Genomic DNA, 21916 nt, shown 5'->3' with positions numbered 1-21916 from the left:
TGTTACACAAAGTAAACTTTAAAAAACTCTTCAGCATGTCAATATGTTTTAGATAGGATGCAGATGACTTACGAAATGTATAATGATTGGTTTTAATTGCCAATTCATGGTCAATGCTCGTATACAAAGACGAGAAGTCTAATGTAGCTAGCAGATAATCAGATTCCCACTTCAGAGTCTTAAAAAACTGAAGTACGTGCGTGCTGTCTCCAATATAAGATTTAATTCAGAGAACACGTGGTTTCAATGCTTCATCCAAATACTGAGACAATTCTTCTGTCGCCCACCATATACCACTCATTATGGGCCTTACTGCCGGTAAGGTGTTAAAAGGCTTATGAATTTTGGGTAAGAGATACAGGGTGAGCATGTTAGGTTCAGTATTAGTCAAAAAAGTGTTCTCTTCCTCTGTTAGGAACCCCTTGTCATACCATAGTTGTATTAAGTCAAGAAGCTCTGCTACAACCCTCTTAGTCGGATTGGATGTCAGCTGTGTGTAGCATTGTGGAGTAGTTACGTGGTATATAGCCACAGTGACATAATCGGTGGTATTCATCAGCACTATATTTTCCCCCTTATCAGCTTCTTTGATTGTGATTGATTTATCTTTAGCCAGGTCCTCTAAAGCTTTCGATTCCTCCCTACTCAAATTGGATCTGTGTTTTTTTTGTTGTGAAAAGATTTGTCCAGATAGGCATGAATGTCCTCGGTAAGAGCTTTATGGAAAGTTTCAATCATGTTGTCCATCCCTAATTGGGGTGTGAATTTCTATTTGGGTTTGAGTTCTCTGATTTTGAGATGTCTGATATTAACACCCAGATCATGACAAATACTGTCTCCGTGTTGCCACAAGGCCGCTATTACAGGGCGATTAGGAGTATGCGGGCACGAGCTTTGCGCCATGCCGGTAACGACCTTTCCGCCATTCTGTAAAAGGGCGAAAAATCAACCTTACCGGCATTGTGCGAAGCGCAGATAGCTCCACCGCCATCCAAGCCATCAGCATTAGCGGTGACCACTATTAGCGGTGACCGCAATTAGCGGTCACTGCTAATAAGAGGGACGGGAAGTATCGCCATCGCACAGGAACGGGAAAGACCACGGCGGCCATCTTTAAAAACACAATCCATTGCCATCCTCTGTAACCAGGAGCCATCTCACCACCACACCTCTACCACACCTCTACCACTACCTGCAGCATCTCACCATGCCCAAAGCACCCAAAAAAAGTGCAGAGCGCTTGCGCAAGGAGCACTTCTCACCAGAGGAGCTGAATATCCTGGCCGAGATGCTGCAAGAACATGCGGATGTCGTATTCTCCACCAACATGTCTCGACCTGCAGTGCAGCGGAAGAAGGAGATATGGGTGGAGGTGGTGCAGAAGGTGAGTGCCATTGGCACCACCCCCCGCACTCCTAAAGATGTCCGGAAGCGCTGGGACGACCTGCGCTTAGGCGTGAGGAACATCCTCTCGGCCAACCTCAAGCAGGCGATGGCAACAGGTGGAGGTGCGGACTCACCCATTACGATGCAACCCTGGGAGGAGATCTGCGCAAGCACCATTGGGATGGAGGCTATTGAGGGAGTGGGGGACATGGAGCGAGGAGACCCGTCATCGGCCGATGCAGGTAGGTGTCCCAAATGAAACACTGCAAAGACCAACACGATGATATCCCCCTGAACTGCAATGATGGAAAGCAGGGTCCACCAGACACATATTTGCAAGACTGCCTACAGGCAGTGCACAGCACCATCTTGTCCACATGCATGATGCACTCCATATATGTCTCATCCCGGACGCATCCCTGCATCACCCTCCCAAAAGCCAAGCAACCCGTATGTCACTACCCCAATGCCAATCAACTGCCATTCCATATCAATGCAGCTACCCCAATGCGTGCCTGATGCATGAAGACCCATCACTAATCCTCTCCCTCTCTTGGTCCCCCACAGGCACGCCATCAGACAGCGATGACCAGGACCCCAGGGAGGATGCTGCAACACCACACAAGAACGCCAGGGGCATGGAGGGAGAAAACCGCCCCTCTTCATCAAGGGGAAGAGGGCGACCTGGACTGACGCGGAAGGGCAAGACAACCCGAAAACCCACAGCACCAATGTGCACTACAGCCCCCACCACAGCACCCACACCAGCCACCAACACACTGGAGCCAGTGGCTGAAGGCACTGTATCGGCTGCCAGCAGTACTGTGGGGAGACAGCTGCCACAGCAGCCGTATCCGATGACGAGGCAGATGTTCTGCCACATGACACAACCACCGTTACAGGCCCCCCGCATTCACCACACCTCTTCCCATCCAGCATACACAACAGCAACAGCCATGAGTTGTCTCCTGGGGAGTCATGGCCCAGTAGTTTCAGCCCCACGCCAACCGTGCATGATGAACCAACCATGTCGGTAGCACCCCATACATCCACCAGTGCCCCAAACAGCCAAGAGGGGATTGGGGCTATCCAGAAACGGCAGGAGGAGTTGACAGGGCTGTTGACACAGCACATCACGTAATGTGGCCGGGCAAGGGATGAGATAAGGGAATGTGCCTCATCCCACAAATCTGCAATTGAGAGCTCCTCAAAGGACATATGCAGTGAAATGGCAGCAGTACGGCAGGTCCTCTCCCAAATGGTGGCAGCAATGGAGGCCATGCATCCGGCACAGGTGGCAGAACAACCTGGGACATCCTCCAATGCCAGCTCCACTAAGTCCAGCCCCCTGCGTAGGTCTGGGCAGAACCTGCGCAGGTTGGACAGGGGTCCACCTGCTGCCGGAAGAGGAGAAGGGCTGTAAGTTCAGCCAGGCATTCTGGTCACTTATGGACTTATGGTGCCTGTCAGTGCACAACATGTGTGGGGAAGTTGAGGGGGAGGGGGGTTAGGGGAGAGGGTGTGTGGGGAAGTTGAGGGGGGAGGGGGAAGAGGATGTGTGGGGAAGTTGAGGGGGGAGGGGCAGGGGGGAGTGGGTGTGTTGGGTGGAGGGCTTGTGCACTTGATTGTTACATAATCGGAATACACCTGTTGTGAAATCTGAATTCACATGTGCGGACATTGCTTATTGTGTACGTGTGCTATATTGGTGAACAGTCTACAGTGTCCATATCCCTGCAGCACCCAGTGCCCTGAGTTCCACCTCCATGTCACACTCCCCATCCATGTTTGCTAGAAACATTGGTCAATCAGAAGCTGACGCATGGCACGTCCCTCCTGTGCATCACTGCCTCCTTGAAGTGCAGCCCCATCTCCACCCTCCTCATCCTCATCGTCCGGTGGTTGCAGTTCAGCGTCAGCATTGTGTAGCATGACACATGCCATGACGATCTTGCCCACCTTCTCATGGCCGTACAGGAGTGCCCCACCAGACCTGCTGAGGCAGCAAAACTGTGCCTTCAAGAGGCCAAATGTCTGCTCAATCACCACACGGGTACGTGTATGCGCACGATTGTAGTCCTCCTCGTGCCTGTTCTGCGGGTTCCGGACTGGGGTAAGGAGCCACCTCTTCAAGAGATAGCCTGCATCACCTGCATGTGGGCAACAATGATTATGTGTAAATCCTCACACCATATGGGACCTTTATCAATGACACCATAGCATGCCTTCATTTCCTGTATGCACCCACATATCCATGCATGAATAGGGACACATGATGTGACTGCTATGTGTGTATTCCTCTTACAGACAGGTGTGCGTGCCATCGTCTAGTGGGCGCAGAGGGGGGCCAATTCCTTGTGAGTGCTCATGTACTGTGGTAGTCCACGATGGTTGTTCCCATGATCTGGGTGATGTGCAGTGATATGTATGCTACCATCCTGTCAACGTTGATGGCAGCGTCATGATGATCTCACTATGCACGAAAAATGGTGACAAGCTGTTTTGGTGGACCTCTGTGTTGGTGTAGGGGTGTGTTCATGTAATTTGCCCTCATGTGGCTCCTTTGTACTCAGTAATGGAGACCTGTCCTTTTTGATGATGGTATTTGGTGCTGTGCATTGGCCATCCTAATTGCTTGTAACTGCATTGAGCTGTGGGGGCTACGGTCGGATTATGTGCAGTTGACATGTTGATGGCTATGTAATGGTTGTTGCACTCAGGTACTCTCAGCCAGGTGACGTATGCATCCCCCCATCTCAGCCAGGTGACGTATGCATCTCTCCTCCCCCATCTCAGCCAGGTGACATATGCATCTCTCCCCCCCTATCTCAGCCAGGTGACGTATGCAGCCCTCCCCCATCTCAGCCAGGTGACGTATGCATCTCTCTCCCCATCTCAGCCAGGTGATGTATGCATCTCTCCCCCCCATCCAGCCAGGTGACGTATGCATCTCTCCCCCCATCCCAGCCAGGTGACGTATGCATCCCCCCCCCCCATCTCAGCCAGGTGACATATGCATCTCACCCCAATCAGCTACCCACATCGCATTACCATGAGCCTGACATGCAACTCACCGAGAAGCCAGGATCTGCGCCCTGCATGTCGCTCCATGTAGCGTGGTATCGTGGAGTTCCGCATGACCATTGAATCATGGGTTGATCCGGGAAATCGGGCACAACAATGTGTGATGATCTTGTTTGAGTCACATACCATTTGCATGTTGATGGAGTGGTATAACTTACGGTTGCGGTACACTACCTCCATGGCATGTGGGACCACCAATTCGACATGGGTGCAGTCGATGGCGCCAATGCAACCAGGGATGCCGGCCAGTGAATGGAAACCAACTTTGGAGTTGGAGATCTCCTGGGCTGTCCGTGGTAGGTAAATGTGGTCACCTGTGTGCTTAAGGAGGGCATCGAGCACTTGCTTCAGCGTACGTGAGAATAATGGTTGTGATATGCCATGCATGTGCCCCACTGTGTGCTGGTAGGTGCCTGTAGCCAGGAAGTGGAGCACAGACACTACCTTCAGTAGAGGTGGGATGGCGGTGCGTATTTCAATCAGGCTGACGATGTCGTCATGTATCATGTCCACAATGGTGGTGATGGTTTCCCGGTCCAGACGGTACAGGGTGTGGATCTGCTCAGGGGTTATGTTGAATGGACTGGCCCGGATGCGAGGGATTGGGGGATGCCTGCGTGGTACCACTGCCTGCACTGGTGGGGCATGCTGGGTCTGCCTCACCCTCCTTCCCCTCCTGCATCTCCTCTGTGCTGCCTGTTGTTGTTGTTGCAGCAGTTCCACTGCAATCATGTCCTCCAGCCTCAAAATTGCTAGTAGTATTGGAATCATTTTAGTGTGTGACTGGGTGTGGGAAGGGGTGGGGTGTGCTCCTTTTGTGCTGGCCCAGTCTATATTGCCTCCATCTGTGCTGATTGTGTGCACCTGTGGCAGTTGGGAACACTGCACTTGGTCGTTTACGGGTGGTCTGCGATGCCGGTATTTACTCCATGCCGGTAAGGTACTTTTTGGGCTTCAGTAGGCCGTTATTTGCATGTCCGCCTGCCTTGTGATGGCCTCCTGTTTACGCCATGCCGATATTTCCGGCATGAAGGGTTGCGTGCCCGCATCCATGCCGCTATTTGAGGCACCGTTAGTTACGGTGCCGCTAATAGCGGGTTGGTGGGTCGTAATGGCCCGGAGCGGTAAACGATGCCAGTAATCCTTTACCGGCATCGTTCATCCCTTACCTCCAACCTCGTAATGACCCCCTATATCTTTTATTTATTACTAAGCTACTGTCATATATATTCTTTTTAGGTTATACTTTATTCAGAGGTATGATTTATTGAAATCATATGTGGATCATCTGCACATTCTACATCCAGTCATGGGATTATATATTGGATTATATTAGAATTCAAGTGAGAGGCTCATGCAGCAATTGCACAGTGATTTTTATTCAAGGATATATTTCAAACTGCTAAAGACGAATGCATTTGTTGAATATATTACAGATGATGGAAATTCTAATGTGACTAGCTATACTAATTTGTGAGTCATGGCGCTAAAGTTTGCGTGGTTCAAAAGAATATCTCAATCCTACCAGAAAACAAGAATTACCAACTAATCTGTGGGGTAGGTTTATTTATACGGCCCTCACCATTTCAATGTAATTAATGTTGTTTTCATATTTTCATGTAACATTAATTGTTACTTTGTATCATTTCTTAAATACCCAACTCATTTCACATTACTTTTGCACTATAGCTTGTGGCTCATTTTCTTATGTGATTAATCTCAGTTGTTTGATTGCATTAACAACACTTTGCGAAGTAACAATGGACTGAGCAGGATGGTTTCACATCTTTCTTCACTTCTACAGAGGTACTGTGGCATGCTCAAACACATTTTATTTTATTCCACAGTATTTATTTGTGTCACCAATCTTTCATTAACCGACCAATTTTGTGGTCATGCATTCTAATTGTTACCCTTTTTCAATTTTTCTCCAATTGACCCCAATCCTCCTTCTCTGACCTGACTTGTGACACACTGTGGTATGTTTTTTCAACTTTACAAATATTGTACTAATCATATGTTTTATGACTTCTTCAATGTCAAATGTAATGCAAATAATTTGTAACATCATTTTTGATTGAATATGTGGTATATATATATTTTTTGTTGGTGTTTTAACTTTTAACAGCCTTGAAAATGATCAGGTGGTCGAAACATAAGGCAGCTGTCCATATTTGAAGAATAACCTTGAATTCTATATTATCTGATTCATTACAGTGATATCATTTTGACACTAGTGAACTTTTTTTTAAATTGTTGGTGTCCGAGCGCCAGTTACTTTCCTGAACCCATAATTCACATCCAAACAGTACATCGCAGCTGATTTACAGGATAATTTCATACTTAATTGTACCACATGTGAAAGGTGCACTACCAGTTGCACCCTTAAGACGTTGAAAGCAACAATTGCCCGCCTCTTACGGCCATTTCGGCACATCAACATTGATCATGTTAACATGGTTAACAGGTACAGTAACTTACAGTATCTAATTGTTGTGGTGTGGCCATTCTCTTGTTGGCTTGAAGCAGGTCCCTGTGTCTACCCTGATGCCAAATCAGAAGCCACATTTCTAGTACTTGAAGTATGTCCCTGGTGGGGAATATGTGATGTCCTCAGATCTGATAATGGGACCCACTTCTGTAACAAGCTCTTCAAAGAAAAGTTCTCTCTATTGGGTATAAAGCACAGATTGTGCTAAATTAATCACACTCAAGCCAACAGGATTGTAGAATGCCTAAATGGTCTATTGAAACAATGTCTTGCCAAAATCTGAAACACATTGAAAAGGAGTTGGCTTTATGGTCTGTCATTAGCATTGTTTGCTCTTTGTAACCAGCCAGGGTCAAATAATCATCTTATTCCACATGAGATAGTAATATGCGGGAGGCGGCATACTACACTAGCATGTACATCCACTGATGTACACAATTGTGCTCAAGTCCTAGGTGATGAATTTCAGGGATATTTTAGGGAGTTAAGGAAATCTGTCAGACTTATTTCCTGCCTGAATGAGCCCCAGCAGAGAGACCTAGCTTCACTAGCAATGGACACACCAGCAGCAGAAGAGTATTCAGTGCTACCATTGAAACAACAGCATTTCCCGGATGTTCAAATATTTGTCCACAACTTCATACGGAAGTGAAATCAACCAAGATTTGAAGGTCCTTACAACGTCATCTATGCCACACCCACAGCACTGAAAGTCACTGGTTGCAAGACGTGGATACAAATAACAGACACCCCGGAAGGTCAACAGATCCAGCACCCCTCTCCAGGAGCAGGCGGAGGAAAAGGATAAGATGAGTAACATTTATATTTGTTTTATTAACTCAATGCGCCCCTTCAGGCAGATGGATGCGAACACTTTTTTACAGCCTTCACGAACAAGGGACAATGCTAAAAGGATTATGCCTTGTATTGTTCTTTTCTTCGCTTTCTCTCTTTCATTATGATTGAATGTATATGGTTGTTTTCCAGGGGTGGGTCCAATAACGTTACAAACTGTATACATGAAGTGAATAGTAGTATATCCGTGAACAGAATTAGGAGGGATATTACAAGCCCAGGAGTTTATTTAGGCAGTGTTAAAGATCTGCATCACATCAAAACTGACAATATGTTGCACAACCACATGAAGGTGGTGGGATGAAGGAAGTCAAGCGATTCTTGCTATGTGTGTTTTTTAATCCCCCATGCGAAAGGCACACCCAGACTGTTTATACCACAAGAATTACCACCAGAAGTAGTCCAATGTTTAGTGCATCTTTTCTTATGTAGGGTGCAAGGGTTGATTCAGGCACACATGGTACAGTCACAATGGGTAGACATTGACACTATAGGATACACAGGTAACTACATAAAGATAAAGAAGATGGCAGAGATGGAAAGTTCGGAAAATCTTGCTTGGAACTATCAGGTATTAGGGCAGAGGAAAAGTGAAGCTGTCTTTATGATACCACCCTTTATCAGATGTCCTGAAGAAGTAGCACATGAACAACTTTAGTGTGAAAAGAGACCTCAACTGCAGATGGAAGGTCCTGTTTATTAGAGAGATGAGTAGATCAAAAGACTGATGGGGTGCAAAGCAGGAGGGATGGCTGGACTATCAAAGCGTGTAGTATCACAAACAAATGATATCTGTTTTTCTCTTTGGAAGAAGTAGGTTAGTAATTGACCTTGATAGACCAGCATGATAAACCTACCCAATTACTGAAACTCACACAATTCTCCTTGTGTTTCAGAGGCAATGGCAGCATGCATGTGGGGTACTTAACACACAGTGCAACGTGACCAACGATCCCACAGCAATCACAGGGGGAACAGCAGCCCTCATTGACATATATTGCATTTGTGGGGGTTTAGAGTACGCCCACTTTCCGCCACTCTGGAAGGGTGTGTATTCCTTGGCAACCCTGCAGTCTTCCATGCTCTTTGTCCCAGTTGCCAATCTCACCACAATAGGTGAGCACCCCATGTCCAAACCAGTGCACTTCATGCACCAGCAGGCCCGTCGCTCTTTGGGCTTGCAGCATCATTGTCGCAATAACTATTTCTCATTTTTCCCAGGACTCCTGTGACATACTGAATGCTATTCCTGAGGAGTTCAAGCTGTTTAGTAAAGCTGAGACATTTTTTTTCCTCTCTTCTTGCTCCTGGGGTACAGACAGCGGCAAATGCAAAATGGCTTCAGTAAACTGGGTGGGAAATGCTTCAACTTGTAAACAAAAAAGAGCTTGGACTAAATGATGTTAGAGAAGAAGTGAGAGCAATTAGGTTGACCACCCTAAAAAATATATACATACATAACAAACTCACGCCCATGGGGGGTGACATCTATACAAAGATAGGTAGGTCCTGTTGTACTTACAAACCTTCCAATGACGCAAATAACTACTCCTTAACCCAAGCTATTAATTCACTACAGACTTTGCGCACTATGATGGAGATAGAAAGGGGTCACGGAGCAAGACAGATTTGCCTTTATGTTTTCATGGGTACCATCATGGATGGGTGTTATGTTCAAAGTGCAAACTAGTGTCCTTGTTCTTCTTTGCACCTGCCAGCTGGTAAAGGGTTGCTGCAGAAAGACGGTGGCAAAGGGAATGCATATGATGTCACACCTAAAATAGGTGATGCCACTCCCCTTTTACACACACACAGAGACAAATGGAACATCGAGATTGGGCATTGTATGATTAGAATAGCAATTTCGATTGGTCTACCAGGAACACGTTTTGATCCCCCTCCTGACCCAGCAAACTATTGGGAAGAATATGTTGACTGCACAGGGGATTAAAATTGATGTTTTTTACTTGTACCCTAGACGAATACGCAGAGCAAGAAGGCACCCTGCAAAATGTTAGTAAGGTAAGGGTGTCAAAGACTGATTTTGACAAACACATAGGGAAATACAAACAGCGAAATTCAATTAGAAAGAAGATTTGGTTAGTTTTAGTGTTAGTGTTTCTGTCATTTGTCACAGCATTTCAGCCTATTTTCAAATTGGTTTAGTTCGGCCACATTCAAGAGAGCACTAGGCTACCAAGTAGGTAGTGGAGTGATGGGCAGCAAAAGATATTTTTACGGGTCTCTATTAGCATAAGAACCTCTTGTCATGTTAGCCAGAATCCTGCCCTTTTCATCTAGGCCCTGCCAGATTTGTTCGATTTCTGTCATTTAGAGCACTATGCAGCAGTTCTGAGCCTCAGTCTTCTATTCAATTAAACTTTATTCTTGCTTCACCCTGCGTGTATTCAGCATGCAAAGGACCTTGGAGGAAGGGTGAGGCGCAGCACATATATTAGTTATTGTTGAAGGTTTTAGCTGTTCTCAGGAGCTTTGAGTGAAATGTAGCATTACAATGTATGTTCTTGACGATAGATAAGTACATCATTATTTTTATTATGGTAGGTATTGAAAGTGGACCTAGCTTCGAGAAGCAACGGTGAGCTTTACAGTGGTCTACAACAATACCGATACACAACGGAGTGCTTTTCAGAGGTAACAACAGAACAGATATACAGCGGGTGTAGGATACAGAGAAGCAAACAGAAGAGATGCAGCTTGCGGGGAGGCTAGTGGCGGACGGCGTCTAGCGAGTAAGCTGGTGCAGGGCGACATGATGGCCTAGGTGTTGAGGAGGATAGATTCCTTGAAGAAGTGGGTCTTGGGTTCTTTTCTGAATTGTAGGAGCGTCGGGGCGAGTCTGATGCTGATGGGGAGGAAGTTCCATACTCTTGGGTCGTAGACAGAGAAGGCTTGTTTTCTGGTCCTTTCTGCAGCAGTGGATTTCAAGTCTGCACATGTCTTTGCTTCTGGTGGTGCCCTGTCCGCCGGAAATGCAGATGTTCTCCTCAAGTGACTTGAAGGAGACTGCTTTATAGATGATGCAGTAAGACGTGAATGTGATTTGTGCGTGCAGTAGGAGCCAGCAAATTTCGATGAGGGTTGGGGTGATGTGGTTGTCTGCGTAGATGCTTGATGAGGAGTGCAGCTGCATGTAGGACATTTCTCATGGGCACTAGGGACGACGATGGGAGGCATTAGTTGCGAAATACATATTTTGGTGTGAAAAAAGCCTCGAGTGAAGACATTGCCAAATTGTTAAAATAGATTGTGGTTATACTGCCCTCTAGGGAGCATTGGAAAAACTGAGTCTGCAAAAGAATGGCTTGGTAGTACAAATGCATACGAGAAATTCATTTCTAAATAGTGGAGCCTCAGTTACATTTTTTATGAAGCCACATTATTCCAAAGAGATAGCCAGAGAATGTGTGTCAGGAATAGCACTTAGGATGGTCACGGGTAATGGACTAACCCATAGGGAGAGCTAATGTATATTATGTTTAGATTTTTGTTTGGGTGCAAGCCAATATGGAACGTGGGATTAACATGTACTTGACATGAGTACTATATTGAAATGTTGTGGTTTTTGTCTTTAAATACTGTAACTCAATGTGGGTGGGTCAAGAGCGTTTTCGGTTCTACAGAGCAAACTGACCCTCCAGGCAGTAATTTGCATGTATTGAAGCTGTTCTTCTAGCAAATCATGTGCTCCATTATTGCTTCCTTGGACTGTTTTTTCCAATCGGTTTTTGGGCCTACCATACATTTTGTAAATGCAATACTGGTGTAATAAAAATGATTTAACCAGGTCTTGCTCGAGCCACTCTATTTATAAGCACTATGTGTGTCCTTCATTGTAGTCCTCATAACAACAAGCTTTGACAAAGCCAAGAGTCATTTTTTTCCGGCGCTCAGCAATGGGGACTTAGCAGGGCATTATGGCACTGGAAAAAAGAAAATCCCCATTCCGATTCGAGTCCCATTGGACTCAATGGGAATGGGGAGGACAGATGCACCAGCACTGTGTGCAACAGTGCTGGTGCATCCGTCAAGGTCTGCGAGCAGGTGCCCTTATCGTCCGCAAGGTCAGACCTGGCGGGCGGAAAAGCACCCACTCACAGAACACGTAGTTTAGCGGGTCCAGAAACAACGGTACCGGCAATCTTAACAGTACCTTTGTTTCCGGATCAGTAACCTCTTAATGACCCCCAAAGTCAGTTAGTTAGTTACAGACTTCATCACTGTCAGAATTTATTTTTACTCCACATTCTCATTTAATCAAAAGCAAATATGTTCAATCATGCAAAACCCACACCTTCCTCCTCAATTTCGAGCACATCAAAAACATGGGCAAAGTCTTCCAAACGGCCAAAAACAGCTTTTTACAACAAGACTTGTACAATTTTCATAACATTGCAAAACATTAGTTGTGACAAACCATCTTCTTCTGAAGTATCCTGAGGCTTCAGTTTCATGGTGAAGATCCGACGCAGTTTACAATTAGCAGAAACTATGATCCCATCAAGTGACTGGAAAACAGCTCCTTTAAATACCCCACTTGTGAACGCGACAAGGTCAATGCACAGGTTACACCACTGAAAGAGAAATATGCATGGCAATAAATGAAATACAATATCAGTAGGCTTTCAAAACATGTACTGGATTACTCTGTTTTGCCCTAATCTGTAGTGTGGCTTACGGTCATAAATCACACCACTCTTGATATGTAAGCAACATCAACGGGCATTCTATCCCTTTATCTCTCATCATTTTTCAGTATGGCACAACCCAATACAATATGTGAGATATTGCAGTATACAATGATGCAAATTCATTACTTCACATCTCCATTCTTGCCTTTTACAAATGTACAGTGACCAGCGCCAGGTGTGTACAATTTGGCACAAGCCACATCTAACTCTGGCATCTGTGATAAGTCCCATCTCTGAGGTCAGGAAGTGGAATGTGAGGAACCCTCAGGGCAGGGGGTGGCCACCCACTCTGTGATGCCAACCCTGAAGGTGGCATATGGAGGACCTCCCATGGCTGGCTTTTACCACATACCTACGTTCTGGTGCCAAGCCAACCGCATTGCCCATGATCCCAAGTTTGAGAAATCTTTAGTCTATGACTGGTTCATGATTTCCAGCCCCGAACAGGAAGCAAGACATGGGTAGAGACAGGGCAAAGGCTGCCAGAGCATCGAAACTCATAGGCAGAAGCTAAAAAGGAAACAGTGAATCACACACAGTGGAAGGAGCCATGGAGGAATCAGGCAGTTGCCATGATTGGGCCATTCGATTCCAAAAGGGCAGACCCTCTTTAAAGCCTAAGTCCTCATGCCACCTAATAAATCTACTAACACTAGAGGCCAGAGTTGGGTAGTGGCAATTAGTCATTAAGGCTAATAAGATATACATGCGTCTCTGCTTAATCCATCATCACACAACATAGGGGTAACAAGGATAAATGCGATCCCCCATAAGCTCAGAGTGTGTGCGTTCTGAGACGTAGAGACTGTGTTGAAGTGAACAGAAAGGGAGCATGAGAATGGATGAAAGAGGCAAGAGAAGGGTAGGCAAGGCGTTAGAAATGTGAAGGGCCGAGATAGTGGCGGAATGAAGAAAGATTGAATGGGAAAGGTTGGTAGTGGACGAGAGAAAGATCAGAGTGGAGGAAGGAGGAGACACAGGGCTGGAGGAGAGAAGTGGAGAGATGAGGAAAGATACCATTGGAGGCAGGGCAAGGTTGAGGTGGAGAATGGTAAGAGAGGAGAGGAGGGATAGGGCTGAGAAGTCCCGTGCAGAGAAACATTGGCCAAGAGAAGGAGGGTCAGTGAGATAGAGAGTGGTGTGAGGGATCAGTAATGTGAGGTGGACAACTGTTTGTATTGTTATCCAAATTAAACATTTTATTAAAGATAAAAAGTAAGTTCTTATTAATCCTCACTAAATCTACTCTGCCAGGGAGTTCCCTACCTAGTCCAAGGGGTGTGACTACTAGCATCAACAAATGTGGCCCTCACACTAAACAACAACACATTCACAGTAAAACAAACACCATAAATGAGTGAATAACCAACAACCAGTGATTTGGATATCCTTCACCTATCTCTTAGATCCCTTCCCCAGGATTGCTCAAAGTCAATGTATCCGACTGTTCAAAAAGATTTCTGTTGAAATGTTCCCCTTCCAATTCTAGCCAAGAAAACAGCACCAATGGTAATCCCGGATATCTTCCTTCCAAGTTTGGTTTGTTTGCCAAGAAACAACTTCTGCTTCAACAAATGTCCTTGTATTTCTAACCTATGCAGTGTCTTTGGTATAATAGTCAGCATGCTTCTTCTTGGGTGTTTGCTTTCCTCCTGACAACTCCCTTCCACTACTGGTACGGTGTGATTAGGCTCCTTTGTTCCACAGCATGCCACTACTTCAACCAGCTTTAGGATAAGATGCACTGACAGTATTATACACAACCACAGTTCTGGTAGTTCAGCTTCAACTTGATACTTTAAAATTGTTAGATGTTTTAAAGACAGTGAACCCTTATGGTCCTTTAATTAGGTAACACGTTGTACGATGGAGGGGATGCAGAATAACTCTTACACCAAAATAAGACTGACTCAGGAAGTTGGCAAAAAGTCTCTCTCAGTTTTATTATCAATTGTCTAAAATATGGAGTTACAACGGACATCAACAGATGTTGCACAAGCGCGCTCAAAGCATTTCATAAAAAACAATTCTTATATAATGAAAATGTGTCATATGTGACATCATGCTATGTGGCAAACTAAGGAAAACCTACGGGGGATTATGACAGGCTTAAGGGGAACATCTAAGTATACTTTCTATAAGGCATCGGGTTGTGATTGGGTCTCTAGAGTCAGGTGGACAATTTATGCCCAACCCTAGTGCAAGTCATCTTCAACAGTTATAAGATAAACAGTATACCGTTCTAAAACTATAAGGCCCTATGTTATATGGCCTCCTACTATTGGTTGGCACGCGTGTACATTTTGGAATATTTGATTCACTAGCAGCACGTAAGCTGGCACCCCAGGTGTCAGTGGGTGTACTTGGCCGTTTATCCCCACCCAATTAGCCCATCTCTCATTGCTCATGCCTTCTGCCATAAAGAAATACTTTGAACTCGGCCTTGTAGTAGCTTCTTGGAATATATGGGAGTGTGAGCACACGCTATCTCCAGTCCAGCCCAGCATGCCCACCTTCTATTTTCATCCACAGCTCACGTGACTGGAGACTGTGAATCGGGCCATATTATAGCATTTAATTGTCTTAAATAAAGAAACGTGGCACTCATGGTGTTCTCTTCTTGCAACTTAACAAGGGATGCTTCAGTGCTTCACGTTCACTGCTCATCAGGGACTGATAACCCGTTCTTGGCTGCTTCAGCCTTTGACACCAGGCCAGACAGCCCTTCCCGGTCTTTATTCGATCTCCAGCTAATTCTTTGCTCCAACACACAAATAGCCATTAATCCCCCTTTCTCCATGGGTTTGAGCTTACTAAAATTGTGACCTCGAATGTCCAGATTTTATATAATGGTGGCACCACCTGCAGTCTATTCCCTATGTATAGCCAGCCTTATGATTATTTTGTTTACTTGTGTTGCTGCATCTGTACAGTTATAAAATGACTTGCATTTTTTGCAGTGCTCTTTCCGCATGTGAAAGTCTATATGATTCTTTATTTTGCCATCAGATACCATGCGGTCTATGCATCTTCTTCTTTGACCACTTTCCTTAGTGCGTCACGCTCATTTCCTGTGACGTCACCAGCTTCCCTTTCCCTCATCTTCATATTCCTTCGGGGACTGCTTCCAAGAGATTGTAATTTCTTAGGGGATAAATCAAATATGGTTTTCTCAATGGATACCTTGTCTCGAAGACTCTCCGTGGAATAACCAGTCACTGGTGTCAAGCATGGCACAGATTCAGGCTCCCAGCATACATGTAGCAGGGTGGCAGGACTTCCTGCAGAGGCATTTGGTGCTCCGCTACACTCTCCCCTCTGGTTAATTCATCAACCACACCTTCATCAATCTGCACGTCCAGACAAACTCTCTTGAAGAAGTACTTCTTCAGAATCCAGATCTTCACCACTCAGGGACCCTGCTGATTTTACATGTTCATCAACACTCCAGGTCATGTAGCTGCACTGGCCATTCGGACTGCAATAGACCCATCATCCCACATACTTCTTTTGGTTTCTTGGATGTAAGAACTTTGTTCCTTCAGGTGCTAAGATGCTGGCCTCTATATATTTTCTGATCTCTTCTTCTATGAATTCCTTGGGTTTGAACCCTGATTCGACATTGATCATGATCTTCATTCCCACTGCCTTCTTTGCTGTCTTCTTGCACTGTGTGATTATTATTCTAATTATACAGAATCCAAAACGTGATCATCACCAGCATTGCTCCAAGAAACTTGAAGATACTCGCCATCCAGTGTGGAATCCATGAGAAGATAGATGCAAGCCAACTGTCATCTGCAATGTCTCTGTCTCGTTTTCCACCTTATTATGCAGGTTCATCAACAAAGTTATGGCCTCTGTCAAGGTCCCATTCTCGTCATCATGAGAAGGTAGGAACATGCAACATGATGGCCCGATTTTGGCACAAACTCCTCCTTCGATTGCTGTGATCATATCAAGGACATATCTGTTCTGGAGAGTCATCAGTCTTATAGCTCTCAATTCCTCTCTGATGGCATTGAATCATTTTATGGTGGTATTGATCATTTGCAAGAGCTCCCAGCGAGTGATTTGCAACCACTTTGCATTTGTCATTGTCTGGGTCCCAGGCATAAAGATAATCGCAAAGATTGAAGCAGTTTTGCTGAACAGTCTATACTCATATGGAAAAGAATAAAAGGCTTCTATTGATTTAGCTGAGAAATAGTTCTGACCTCTTTGATCGATTGAGAAACTCGAGTGATCTCCTCCTCAAATAGGCATTCGCCTTTGGAAATTCACCAATGTTCAGGTCACTTTGAGGAATCACTAACGCTGGAACATGAAGGATCACTAAGGAACACGTTCCTCACCAATCTTTGGGTAATTTCATGTAGGCTCGGGATTCAGAGGCCGAATACCGATCCATCAGGGCAGCGGCCCTTGCTCACGTTTTGGAGACATCAAACGTTAATTCCTACATGCTTCTTTCACTCTCTTCGAAAGCATAGTGTCGCATTTGTCAATGGAATCGCAATCATTGGACCTGATTCATCTTCTACCTACATCAGCATCTTGCTGTGTTCGGCCCACGACTTTAAACACTCATCATTCACTTTTTGACCTTCTCACACATATTCTAACTTCAATAAATGAGCTGCACAGGACATCAGTCCTTCTTCCCATCCCTTCTTGGTTTTTAGTCGTCCATAGACTTGCAATCGAGATCGTTCCCAGCATCCAGGCGCCCAAGGTGTTTCTATTTTATCAGGACAGTCCATCTTCTTCGTCTCTTTTATGACCACTTCATCCTGTCCTGCCATGTCCATCGAATAGTGGCCCAATTTCCTTGGAACTGTCCTTGAGTCATACATGCAGCAAGGTGAACTGAACAAGACATCTAGCATCATACTCTGGAATTTCCCTGGCAATGAAAGTTCGGGAAACATTCATGGCATAAGGTATGAGGGCACAAACATAACAACTCTCTTTGGATGTTCTCTCTCCCACCTGTTTCATGTGCTGATACCACATGTTATGACCCAAATGTGCTGCTCTATCTATATAATTATTTATTCCATCATTGTCTTTCTCTGCACTTCTCTTGTGTCTCCCTAGCAAAATGGATGCAGTCCATGGAGACAACTCTAAAGCAGCTCCATTCTGGGGAGACAACACAAAGGGTTTTGGCTCTTTGGTAATAGGTAAATCAACATCAGTTCCTGGAGTGAGGAGAATCAAAGGTCATTCTGCCTTGTTTGGATCAGCAAAATAACAGAAGAAATTAATCAGAAGGAACAAAAAGGCACAAAGCATCACTGTAAATATATATATATATATATATATATATATATATATATATATATATATATATATATATATATATATATATATATATATATATATATATATATATATATATAGCAGAAAGGGAGGAAAAAACGAATCGCACTCCCGCAGGCACAAAGAAACAAATGCCAGGTTCAGTAGGGGGTCGGAAGAAACACCGCAGACACAGTGAAGCAATTACTGATGTCTTTTAATGTTAAAAAAACCAAATGCATTGTGCAAAAAACAAATGCACGACACAAAGCAGCACATAGAGGACAGAACAGCAGGACGCCTAGGTTTAGCAGCCTGCAAACAACGTGTTTCGCTCTATACCTAGCGCTTGATCACGTGAGGGGGAAAGGGTTGAACAGTGATAAATACACCACCAACAACAGTCCCTTAACTATGTCAATGGCAACAGCTGCTACCAACACAAGAGGGAACAGAGGCGGCCATGTTGGGAGGGAGTGTGTAAACATGCTGAAACAGAAGAATGAAAGCACAGTGTTTTTGCAAACGCTTCTGTCAATGATCAGTAGAAGTAAAGTAAAACAGACCAAGGTGTAAAACATAGTGTGTAACACCACAGTCTTCAAATAGGGAAAAAAACGTGTTGCATGTATCAATACCTATATGAGGACCTTGCTAGACATCAATGCACAGTGCATAAAATAGCAGTATGATGACCACATAGCATGGAAGATGTAATAAGCCACACTCGAAATAAATAAACCAACATTAAAAATCAACCCATGTAAATGCATAATCAGCCTCATGAACTAACATATCATTCCCGACACTTAAGTAGAAAATACAATACAATAACAATAAAACTGGTCAACCAAGATTAGATGTAAAATCAGGTTAAAAACAGTAGGACTGGACCTAAATGTTAAAAAATGTCAGCAAGGTAATACAGCCAGCAAGATAATTTGTGCAAACAGCAAAAATAGCAGCTAGATCGTCAGATGTCAATTATACAGTGCAAATAAGCAAATAGAGCAGCAAGGCAACAATGTGCCTACCCAACCTCAAAAGTAGAGGATGTTATAAAGTGCAAGTGCATCGACCTGATAGACTGTCCAAAAATTGCAGAAAATAGCAGCTAGTTCATCAAAGTGCAAATGCAGACCATGATGTCAGAGTACCCAAAGGCAAAGGCAAAAAAGCAGCATAACAGATCCAGAGCACACAGTAGACTAAACCAGTAATTTCAAAACATTGAGGAATAGTAAAACGATGTCAGAAAATGAAGGGAATAACACAAATATATAGAACAAGAAACTACATGTAGGTCCCTGAAGTAAACAAGACATAGTTGAGAGAGCGCTCCCCCTATTGCAAAATAATCAGCTAAAACAGGCAGGTAATAAAAGAAAAAAGAACAATAATAGTAAGTGTGAAAACAAAATTGGATCAATAAATACCTGCAACAAACCAACGAAAGTGAGGCAGGAATACAGAAATACAAAAGTGTGGAACCAGAAAAATAAAATATATATATATATCATGAACCAACATATTAATCCCCACCACTTTTGCCACTCTGGAATTGATTGATCTTGCTCATTTTCCAACATTGTATTAGCTTCAGCATTCCTAATTTCTATTGCAATTTAAGGAAGGAAAAACACTATCTAATCAAGCAATTACAATTGTTCTGGTAGCTGCAGGATTTCTTCTACTTCTACCATCTGATCACAGGACCATTTTTAGGATCCTGTAAATAAGTGCGGATGTCCACATCTCTTTTGACAAGAGCATGATAAGCTTGAAAATGAATACAAAGACAGCAAGTAGAAGTCTATGGGCATCTCCGTTTAGCAGGACCATAGACCTAGCCAAACAGATATTCAGTGAGAAACGAGTCGGGGTACTGCTCACGTTTCCAATTAATTAATCCGAACTCAAAATCCAGTTCAGGCATATTTGTGATACATCGACATCTTTCTAAAGTTCAATTTCAAAGATTCCTGTGACTTAAGCAACAAATGTGCATGCCTGCTATAATATCTATAAAGAGTGTCCAGGGCAACTCATAGTCCAAATCCAATCTGCATTTATTAGTTCGTAGTTTTATCGTCTGTCTTTGTCATCGATCGAGTCTGCACACGCTGAAATTCTTTTGGCTTTGGCATCTGCGTCTTCATTCCCCCAAGAAATACAATCTGTGTGCTTAGTGTGAGTGACGTATTTAACAACTGCTATGGCTGCTGGGAGCTGTAGTGCCTTAATAAGCCTGTCCAATAAGAATGCGTGCTGCACTGGAGTGCCGTCTGCACGGAGGCAACGCGCTAGCCCTGCATGTACGGTTGACATCAGGTATGCAGAGTCACTGTACACCATCACTTCCTGCCCTTTGTGTTTCTGAAGCGTGACAATGAGCGCTACCAATTCTGCCGCTTACGCCGAAATGTGAGATGGTAGTCTTGCACTTGCTATAACCTCAAACTCACCATTTGCTTTGTGCCTTATTACAGCTGCGCCATCCACTAGTTTGATCAATTTTTCGAAGAACTTTCAATAAAGAGAATCTCCCCTTCTGACAATGTGTTTTCTTTCACGCACAGTATATCATCATAAAACTCTACATAGTTTGCACAATCATGCACATGCTCGCCCTCAATTACTAGCTCAGCTACAAATGTAGCAGGATTCACTATTTTACATCTGACAATTCTGATCACTGGGTTCAAAATCATTACTTTGTAAGCAAACGCTCTCTGGGATGTCAGTGTGCCTTTGTGTTTCTCTAAAATGGCAAACCAAGCATGTTCCACACAAAGAGTCAGAGTAGCCCATTACAATACTTGTGGATTTCTCAATTGCGAATGCGGCGGCTGCCAATGACTGTTCACAAGGAAAGTGTCCCTTCATAACTGGGTCTAGAATCCCACTGTAATACGCTAGGGGCTTGTACCCCAATGTAGTTCTCTGTGTAAGCACTGCTGTCATAACTGTCCCATTTGTGTGCGAAAATAAGAAAAACTCCTCAGGATAATTGAGAATTCCTAAAACAGGGGCTGTACAAATAGCTTTTTTCAACTCTTCAAAACCTTCCTCCATTTCCTCAGTACATTCTTTTTTCTCTTTCCCTCATGTGAAATCAGCTGTCCTATGTACAACACCTCTTCTTGACAATAGTGAAGCTCCTGTATGTCTACCTTATATCCGTTGTCTGCTAGGATAGTCATCAACTGAATCAAGTCCTGTCTGCACTTATCTTCTGTGGTGCTACAAATTAAAATATCATCTACGTACTCTATCACAGCACTTTTCAAATCAATATTGCTTAAGTCCATCTGTAGGACTCTATTAAAGATCGATGGGAACACACTGTACCCTTGTGGCAGCCTAGTATGTTTTAGACAAGTTTGGCGAAATGTAAACCAAGTCAAGTCTTGTGAGTCCTTGTGCAACGGGAAAGAGAAAAACGCATTTTTCAAATCAATCACTGTGAAATATTGCACCTCTACTGGGATACTACACAGTATCGTCGCTAGGTTAGGAACTAGAGGAAACTCTGCCTCTACAATCTGGTTAATCAGTCTCATATCTTGCATGAATCTCCATCACCCTCCTTTGATTTTTTTACAGGATACACAGCGGTATTACACAATGATTCTGACGGTACTAGAATATCTTGTCCATCTGTGCTGAAATAGTCTTAAAAATACCCTCATCCGCCTCTTGAGACATTGTGTACTGTCTGGCTCGAGGTAAAATTGCTCCTGGTTTCAGCTTTATTTTTACTTTCACCTATCCCCTTCAATAGACCTACGTCATAAGGGCCTGTAGTCCACAAAGGCACTTGGCACTTTCTCAAAGTCTTTGTCAAAAAATGCTTGGTGCTGCCGCACTATTGCCATTCGATGTGGGATCTCCCTTTTCTCTATTCTAATCCAATATTTAATGCTCAGAACGAACACTACTTCATCATCTGTTGGGTCATCTCTAAACATGCCATTGTCAGTGAAGTCAGTCAACCTAAACCCTTCTTCAATAGCTATCACTGTCCTCCATGGTCTACCTCGTCATCTGTTCCTTCGAGCATCACCATTTCCCCTCGTTTGAT

At 44.2% G+C, this 21916-nt stretch overlaps 1 protein-coding gene across 2 annotated transcripts in view; it reads right to left on the bottom strand.

The window, feature by feature from the left end:
• Nucleotides 1–21916, bottom strand: part of CFAP20DC (CFAP20 domain containing) — a 2832435-nt gene that overhangs the window by 1790509 nt on the left and 1020010 nt on the right. For both annotated transcript variants that reach the window (XM_069643752.1, XM_069643753.1), the window contains exon 7: nt 12255–12411. In XM_069643752.1, the coding sequence (XP_069499853.1) occupies nt 12255–12411 (157 nt within the window). The remainder of the gene's footprint in view (nt 1–12254; nt 12412–21916) is intronic.

This window comes from Ambystoma mexicanum, chromosome 2p (genome assembly GCF_040938575.1).
Source record: "Ambystoma mexicanum isolate Mex_15411 chromosome 2p, UKY_AmexF1_1, whole genome shotgun sequence".
Lineage (NCBI taxonomy): Eukaryota > Metazoa > Chordata > Amphibia > Caudata > Ambystomatidae > Ambystoma > Ambystoma mexicanum.
The sequence above is the reverse complement of the archived record's forward strand: the minus strand, read 5'-3'. Positions and strand labels throughout refer to the sequence as shown.